Raw genomic sequence first — 9,286 nt, 5'->3', positions numbered from 1 at the left:
GAAACTAATTGATGCCATTCACCATTGATTCATGGGTCAACATAATTCACCATCTAAGTCAAAAATATTTGTTCTATTTATGGCAGTTTCATCCACCATGATCTAGATTTAGTGGTAACATTCTGTGCATCTATAATATATGTATATATATATATATATATATATATATATATATATATATATATATATATATATATATATATATATATATATATATATATATATATATATATATATATATATATATATATATAATAGATGATTAGATGATGCAATCCACATACATGAAAAGATTTACTAAGCCAAGGGCTACATGTTCTAACATTTTGGGTTCCCATAAATGTTCCTAGAAATGTTGTTGATTTGAAGAAAACTAGTGAGGCATTATCCTCAAAGCACTTTGTTTGGGGTATTTTTTGGAGGATAATGAGTTGCTTATTTTCACATAATTGAAGATGAGAGAATAGTTTATGGATGTCATCGTAGGATGTTTAGAGAAAATCATATGTGAAGAGAAGTCAAAGAGATGAGATTTTGGATGTTTAATCTTCTCTATTTGATTTATACTCAAAATAATAAAAGAAAAATACGTTGACATACTCAGATAATTATTCTAATGTGTATCTAACGATGATGAAGCTGGGCATCAGTCCCTGTAGCTGCCTTTGTTGACGACAAATCTTAGTGGTAATGGAGATAGGAGACAAAGATTGGCCGATGCATAGTATCCAATTTGTCTTTTTTAGCCCACTTATTCGAAGGTATTGTGTGCATGCAACCTCATCAGTTCAAGTGAGAACAGTGCACCTGCAGTAGCCCTTCCAATCCATTGGTTTCTGACATGCATGGATCCAACTCTCTCTCTCTCTCTCTCTCTCCCATTCTTCCCCCTTTCTCCATGCATCTAACCATTTGCTGACATGGAACCTTGAAGTCTCCTCCTCCTCCTCCTCCTCCTCCTCTCTCTCTCTCTGGCTGGTAATTGTTGTGGAATCTCATCAGATGAACAAGTGAATCAGTTGTTTCATTTGGGTACGATGAAGACATGATACATGAATCGGACAAGCTCGACATAGATTTATATGTCATGTTGAAGGAGTAAAATTCTGCTAGAAATATGAGCTTGACTTGAGCATGTTTACTGTACAAAATGGAGTACTGAGCACTTAAACAGTTGCATTTAATCCACTGATCGGATCACCTCAGGCAAACCTCAGTATCCAACACAAAGCTGATCTTATCATACACAAACCTTAGCAGATTTGGTCTGCCAACTTTGAAGACACATATCACTTGGATTCTACAGATACTTTGTTCCAAATATCATTTGTCATACAAGTTGAAAGCACATATCAGTAGACAAGTTTTAATAGATTATTGGTAAGTGCTTCTTCTCTTGATTAGTAGGTTGCAATGTTTGCTATTTGTCCTTTTGAGTCAGTGCTCAGAAGAAGTTTGGATTAATTAGGGATTTCTCTAAGTATGGTTTAGAAGAGAAATTTCTATATACATATATTATGTTGGGGAGAAAGAAATTATTGATCTAAGATTTATATGATTTGATACTTTTTTTTTTATTTATGTCAATGCAAAATAATATGAGATATATATATCTTGAGTTAATCCCGACACAAATAGAATTCTCCTTATACATCATCTTCGACCGACTAAGAAAATCTTAGAGTACTCAAAAGTATTTTCTAATATTCTCAATTAATTTATTCCTAAGAATATATGGAAACAATAAATTTTAAGATTTTTCTCTCAATTTCTTTTTATATTTGGATTCTTTATCCTTCGAATGAACTCATTTTAGGATTTTAAAAATACTTACAAAACCTATAATAGATAGATTATGTTTCTCAAGTCAACCACACAAGAGACAAAGATGGTGTAGAACTCCAAATCTAACTTCTCAAAAAGTTCAATTTTATACAAATATACTTTATTATTTTAGGAAATATATTAATAGTCTCAAGAAAATAAACGAAAACAAAATCTTACTTTGTTTTCGTATTTGCATAAAAACAATTGGACTTATTTGCATTAAAAGGAGGCTTCTTTTTTTACCAAGAAATAGCATTAGTAATTTGCAGAAGTGCAATTTGTTATACAACCAATTAGATCTCAAACTACCAAAATTAGTTAATTTCTATAATAACAAGCATTTAATGAAAATAAATCCAATTTCACATTTGTTTGTGGAAAATATATAATTAGCTAATAGTTGGTGATTTTGAATATGATGGATGTATTTTTGTTAGCTTCTTCTAAGATACAAATCCTGTATTCTTATCCACCACAAAATACAAAATAGGACAATAGAGTGGCTCATGTGGAGACAAAACATAAGGGAAAACCCCCCATCTCTCTCTCTCTCTCTCTCTCTCTCTCTCTCTCTCTCTCTGTGAAATGTCAAAAGGTCCACAAGCAAAGAAGGGAAGGCAGTGAGAAAGAAAGCTCAAAATATAGAGAGAGTTCACCAACTACCAGCCTCTGCCCTCTTCTCTCGTATCATCTCCTCTCTCTGCTCACCCTTCCTTTTAAGTTTTCCTTGCATCCTTCTTTTAAGACCCCTCTCCTCCATCCCATTCAACCCTGAAGGACCCACCCCTCCCTACTATTCTAACCATCAATCAAACACCTCTCTCTCTCTCTCTCTCTCTCTCTCTCTCTCTCTCTAATTGCTCTCAAAGTGCAACCGCAAACAAACATCCCCTCACTACCATTTCCTCCTTTTTCTTCTCCATCCGTATACTGTTCTACATAAAAAAAAAGGCCCTCTGAAGTCTTCCGCTACAGTTTCTTTGAACTGTTTTATGTTCTTAGGTTTCTCACCGGCAACATGAAGGACAAGCTCTTCCAGCACCATTATCTTCAGCAGCAGCAGCAGCAGCAGCAGCAGCAACGGCAGCCGCAGCAGCAGAAGAGCCTGTCTGATGAAGTCGACAGCGGCAGGAGCAGCGGGGAGAGCAAGAAGCCAAAGCTCGATGAGCAGAAGGAGAAAACAAGGGGAGATGGATCGACAATCGAGGTGGTCAAGAGACCGCGGGGGCGGCCGCCGGGGTCCAAGAATAAGCCGAAGCTGCCGGTGGTGATCACCAGGGAAGCGGAGCCCTCGGCGGCGATGCGGCCGCACGTGCTGGAGATCCCCGCGGGGCACGACGTGGTCGACTCCCTCGCGGGGTTCTCCCGCCGCCGGAACCTCGGAATCTGCGTTCTCTCTGGCACCGGCGCCGTCGCGAACGTCACGCTACGCCAGCCGCACCTCGGAGGGGCGCCGCTGTCGGCGGGGGCTCCGGCCACGATCGTGTTTCGAGGGCGGTTCGAGATCCTGTCCATCTCGGCCACGTTCCTGCCCCCGGCGATGGAGGCGCTGTGCCCCGCCGCGGCCGGCGGGCTCTCGATATCGCTGGCGGGGCCGCAGGGACAGATCGTGGGGGGCACGGTGGCAGGGCCACTGGTGGCCGCGGGGATGGTGGTCGTGGTGGCGGCGGCGTTCTCGAACCCCACCTTCCACCGGCTCCCGGTGGAGGACGACGTATCGGTCTCCGTCTCGGTCTCCGGCGGAGGCGGTGGCGACATGGAGGAGCACGAGCAGCACATGTACACCCAACAACAACCTCAGCGGCAGCAGCAGCAGCATGATCATAGCCAGCGGCGCCACCAAGGGCCGTCGCCAACGGCTGCAGTGTCGAGCGGCATGTCTCTCTACAGCAGCCACCTCCCATCGGACGTCATTTGGGCGCCCACCGCCCGCCCCCCACCCCCGCCGCCATACTGAAGCTTCCCTCCATTCCACCCCTCTTTGTTTTCCCTACTCCAAGACTCCTCTCTCTCTCTTTCTCTTTCTCTCTCTCTGGTCATGATCTTAATAGTCTTTAGACAAGATTTGATGCTCTCTTAGCTTTCTTTGGTCGGGTGTCATAGTTACGGCATTGCGGTAAACAATATTGAAACTTAGTTCTCAGGTCGAATTTATGTATCTGTAGTTGTCATCCTGCTTCTCTTGTATTAAATCTGTACTGTCCTTTTGGTTCAGCATATGGTTCCCTCCTTGAGTTGGTGATGGCTCCGCACCAGAGAGAATTCTCATGCGATAGAGCCGGTTGCATGCGTGGATGCGAGTAAGATCGCCTTGCCACCTTTCTGTAGGTGTTTTAGGGGACAATGTTGTGGTGCTCTTCTTGTGTTATCTTTCTTTAATCTTTGGGGTTATAATAAAAGGGAAAAAAAGAGAGAGAGAGAGAGTTGAATGGCTAGGGTTTCTTCTTCCGAGTGGGGTCGGAGAGCCGGAGTGCACCAGGGGAGATACGCACGCGATCTGCTGCTTGCTCGATCTCCTCTCCCTCGCCTTTTTCGTCTCTCTCGCTGCATTCTTCCCTGCGTCTTCTTGCTTCTGCGCCGAGCGGTACGCATCGCTGAGGCATCGTTGGCAGAGACGAGAGAGAGAGGGAGAGAGAGCAAGTGCGTACTTTTTGACTTGAATGGCTTGGGGGATAGGCTTTAACCTCGGGGAAGAAAGGTGGGAGGAGTGCCTTAAAAGCAGCAAACCATCAAAGCGGAGAGGAAGACAAAACAAAACCTACTTTCTTCTTAAGCGGTAGAAGGTTGTACTTTGCCCTTCTGAACATATCTACGAGGAAAGCAAAAGCCTTGAACCGAAATCATGCACAACCCTTCCTTCTCTCTCTCTCTCTCTTTTCCTTTTGGCGAGATCACTGCGGGCGGTAGAGTGGATTCATTGCTTGTTTCATGTGTCAGCTAGCCGGGTTCAAAAGAAGCCTCTTCTGCAAGCAAACCTGTGGCAGAGGCATGACTGGCTTTGCTTCCAAGTTCCATCTCATGCAGCAACAGCTAGCCTTGCCTTCTCTTCGGAAAGGGAGGAGGAGGAGGAGGAGGAGGAGGAGGAACATCAGATGACTGCTGGATCCCACATGTTTGCCTTCCTTTCCATCAACACTGGATGACTTCAGTAGCGAAGTGTGTGTGTGAGAGATGATTGTGATGATAGCGTTTCTCAAGTAGTTCATGTGCTTTTGGGGTTTGAGGACGATCATGTCGACTTTTGTTCAGGAGCCGATCCACACACGACTCCTCCACTCTTTCTTCCTCTTCTTACTCGAGCTCTCAAGCAACACAATGCGAACTTACACTCGAACAAGCCATGATCTTCACCTGTATCTCCTAAATCATAGAAGACATGTTCGTCGACTGCCTTTTCCTCAAAAGCTTAGTGGTAAATGGTCACTCCAAAATATGCCATATAGCTGCATAAGTGATCTTGGTATAATATGTGTTAGCAACCTCTCTAGGAGATGATGGAATGATAGCTCCACGTAAAAGTTCTCTTATTTTATATATATATATATATATATATGTGGGAATATTACTGATTAGGAGTCGAAGGAATAAAGAATTCAATCGAGCACAAAAACAAATGCAAGTGACCAACAAGTTAGCATCCCTAAAGCTATATTCTACTAGAAAACAACACTAAATATAAGCTCTAACAGTAACTAAAAGCTTTGAACTCAAAGCTCCAACATTAAGTTGGTGGAGAAATGATTTGTTGAGTCTCTAAGAACTATGAAATTTACTTTCATTCATTCTTCTCTTTTTTGTGTACTTATAATCCTTATTATGTAATGCATTTAAAACACCTATACGATATTTGCATGATAATGAAAACAAATGAATCATGTTCATTATTTTTTTCCCTTTTGTTAGACAATAGCAAACATATGATAGGCTCAAAATCCAACAAAAAACAAAAAAGAACTTTGAACCTATTAAATTTAAGTGGATAAACTGTGGTTTCACAAACCAAATGGGCAAATGGTTATAAGCAACCCTAATCAACTTCAAGACATTATTCATATTTCATGTCTATCAAATGACATAAATGTACTTGCAATTTTCATCCATTTATGTTAATTAAGATACTAAGAAATTGGCATTCCTGTCCCTCTAAGACTGACCTATTTCATGTGTCAAACATAACCAGTACTTAGACTTTGATGAAAAGATCATTAGTTTAATTTGTGTTTGAATCACTGCCCCCTTCTATATAAAACCTAAAACTGTCCAATAATCATCTTTTTTATTTTTTATTTTTTATTACAAAGGTAAGTAGTGAAGGTAAAATTTCTATCAAAGTCTTTCTTAGTCAACCTTCAAAATATATTTGGTACATTATCATTAAATCAATGTTTAAGGTATAGTAATTTTATAATTAGAAGAGACTATACTTCTTGTTGTAGTATTGTGGAAATGAATGGTAGAGAACTAAAGAAACAAACTGTTTTTCATCTCTGTATTAAGATAAAATTCATGTTACATATTGAAATATTAAATCAAAATTCATCTTAGTAAAATTAGGCTAACATATTGTTATTATATGACTGACATATGATTTTGTATATAAGAGAGAAAATGATAATGAAAAAAAAATTATTTTAATGCCACTCTCTGATCTATAAATAATGAAGCCTACTGTTATCTTTGAATTCCACCACTATATAAGATGAAGAAATCTTGGCAAACATACAGTGATGATTTATACATTCCCATTGATGTGACTATTTGCACTGATTCTTCACCTTTTAGTCAGAATAATCAAATATTTCTTTCTCTTTTCTAATAAGAAAAAGAAAACCTTTAGCTGTTGTGTGATGGACAAAGAATCTCTTTTTGACACCTTTCGATTGTTTGATTTCATGGAGAATATTTACCCCTCGAATTAACCTTTCAAGTGTCATGTTTCCTCTTATTTCTTATTGTAAGAAAAGAGAACTTTGAGCATTCCATGTGTTCGATAAATTGCCAAGAGTGCTTTGTCTTTTTTCTTTTTTTTCTTCAGAGATTAATAGTAGGAAAATTTCACTTAGGCGAAAGGTAGACTGCATCAAAACTAAAATTTATGATTATATACTCATGAGAACCTTATGAGTTAATTTTATGTTTATCTATTTCTACTAATCTTAATCTATGAATAATTATTTTGTATTCGAGCCCTTTCACTATATTCGGTTATAATACTAAATATCATGATCCGAGTCTGATGAGATAATTGATCTATTAACTTTATTTAGTCTAAATTATTTATCAAAATATCTAGATTAAAATTTATAATAGTACACTCACTCATTATTTCTTTATAAGTTAATCTTATTTAATCGAGATGTTACACGTGTTTTTATTAACAAACATGTAAGAAATTTACTATTCATATAAAGTATATAAGAATTTTAATATTCATTTAGTGAGTTTGGAGTTAAGACATATTTTATATAAAAAAATAGTTTTGTAATTACTGATTTAATAACAAAATATTTTCTAAAATTATTTCACTAATGTCCAATAAATTCCGTCATATTGAAAAGATGATGTAAAAAAAAAAGACCATATTATAATTATTAGGTAAGTTGTAAAATATTCTATCAAAACTATTTATTTCATTCTTTTTTTAATCCCAGTAGTGAATTTTTTAATAAAAATCCTTTTTTTTTCCTTGATTAAAATGAATCGAATACATATTCCACCTCCTCCTGTAATCTTCTAATCTCAGGAGTTGATGTGATCAATTGTCGATGACAAAAATGATAGAGCAAAAAGTGAGCCGAACGGTCATGAAAAATCATTTAGAAAGTTTTTATAGAGTTTGTATTAGGATCGGAATCATAAAAAATATAATTATTATCCATAGTAAAGCATCCAAGTTTGACTCTTAAATTAAATGTAACTTTAACTATTTGGGATCATTTACAATTACATTGATCTTTTATCGTCACATATATAAACAATTATATATTTAATTAAATTTAAAATATTTAAATTCTTATTTTTTTAATTTTTATTTATTTTTTGCATCTAACATTTCTTTTTATCACTAATATTAATTATTTTATTTATTTAAACTTATTATATTTAAAATAAAAAAATTAATTAAAATTTATGTTCATGAAATCTGATACAATTTTATGTTGATTATTAGTGATCTAACAAAACCCTTCATCTTTTTCATATCGTCATTTCATAAATTCTAAAATTTTAGAATAATTTTTTTTGCTTATATCGTTACTAAGACTCTTGTCGGTGTCAACAACCTTAAATCGTAGTCTTGGGGCCAATGCGGTTTGGTTCGGGTTCGAATAATTAGGGATCTTCCTGAGCGACCCTTGAGACTATTGAGGTGACCGACTGCGGTGGTCCGATCGCGACGAGACGGTCGTTTCCTCTAGAAGGAAACTCCTCGCCTGGGCACGTGGTGGGAGGCGCTCCGTCTTCATCCCTACACATAGGTCGGGTCGGGAGGCTCGACCCGACCCCTCCGACGATCAAATCAGTTGATAGTCACAAGGGGTTTTTATCTTTGTTTTCCTCCTTCCTCTCCCTCATTCTGAGCGCGAGGGTTTTTATAGGGAAGGTTACCGTTGCCTGATGTGCCCGCTTGCAGGGAGCAGGATCGTACTCCTGGTAACGTCTGATACCGGTGTTGGCATGGCGTGAAGGACCGGGCTCGCATAGGATGTTAATGTGCCTTGATCGACGTTCCGATCTGTTTTGACTAAGCGCTGTCAGGTCAACCGAGACGCGAGACATCATCCGGGCGCAACTGACATTAACTTACGTTCTGTTGCCATTATTGCCGTCATCAACTCTAAAATAGATAGTTTATAAATAAAATAATCCATTCGTATTTTTTTTATTCTTCCTAAAATTTTTTAAAAAGTAAATATATTTTTTAATTAAGAATTATAGGAAGGACGGTCAATCGTAGCCGTAAAGACCGTGAACTTCCCGACGTCCACTGTGCTATCGTTGCACGAATCTTAAGCGAGTTGACCCCTTAAAAGGTTGACGACGACTCTTCTGCAGTGGGTGTGTGTGGCCTCGCGCGCCGCCGTGTTGTGTCGGCTTCGTTCTCTCGTCGTCGCGTGGGCGGTGCGTGGTGGATGGAGTTGGACCGACACGTACGGCACCACGAGAGGACCGGCCCGGGGTGGCCATCACGTCCCTCCGTTAACCTAATCCACCACGGACAGCGTGAGCGGCCGAATCCAATGCCTCCATCCCTTCGCCCGTCCCCTCAACCCCACCCCTTTTCTCCACCCCCACATCATGTCGGGTGCTTTGAACTTGGCGGTCTCTCTCTCGTATGCGAAGAGTCAAATAGAGGACATGAATTGAATGCTTGCATATGGCATGAGGAGCGATTTGTGTCAGAGGTATCACGTCTTACAGTGTTTTGCCTGAGGAGACCATCTCGCTGGATCTGAGAGAT

At 39.1% G+C, this 9,286-nt stretch overlaps 1 protein-coding gene across 1 annotated transcript; it reads left to right on the top strand.

Annotated features, from left to right (window-relative positions):
• Window positions 1-2,604: 2,604 nt before the first annotated feature.
• LOC103992222 (AT-hook motif nuclear-localized protein 28-like) lies at window positions 2,605-4,041 on the top strand. Its single transcript, XM_009411846.3, has one exon. The coding sequence runs from the start codon at window positions 2,846-2,848 to the stop codon at window positions 3,782-3,784; it is 939 nt and encodes a 312-aa protein (XP_009410121.2). The 5' UTR covers window positions 2,605-2,845; the 3' UTR covers window positions 3,785-4,041.
• The last annotated feature ends 5,245 nt before the right edge of the window (window positions 4,042-9,286 follow it).

Source organism: Musa acuminata, chromosome BXJ2-7 (genome assembly GCF_036884655.1).
Source record: "Musa acuminata AAA Group cultivar baxijiao chromosome BXJ2-7, Cavendish_Baxijiao_AAA, whole genome shotgun sequence".
Taxonomy (NCBI): Eukaryota; Viridiplantae; Streptophyta; class Magnoliopsida; order Zingiberales; family Musaceae; genus Musa; species Musa acuminata.
Note: the sequence above shows the minus strand (reverse complement) of the source record. Positions and strands in the feature narration are given on the sequence as shown.

Coding starts and splice junctions, on each gene's coding strand:
- LOC103992222 (XM_009411846.3), top strand. CDS start 2,846: ATGAAGGACAAGCTCTTCCAGCACCATTATCTTCAGCAGCAGCAGCAG.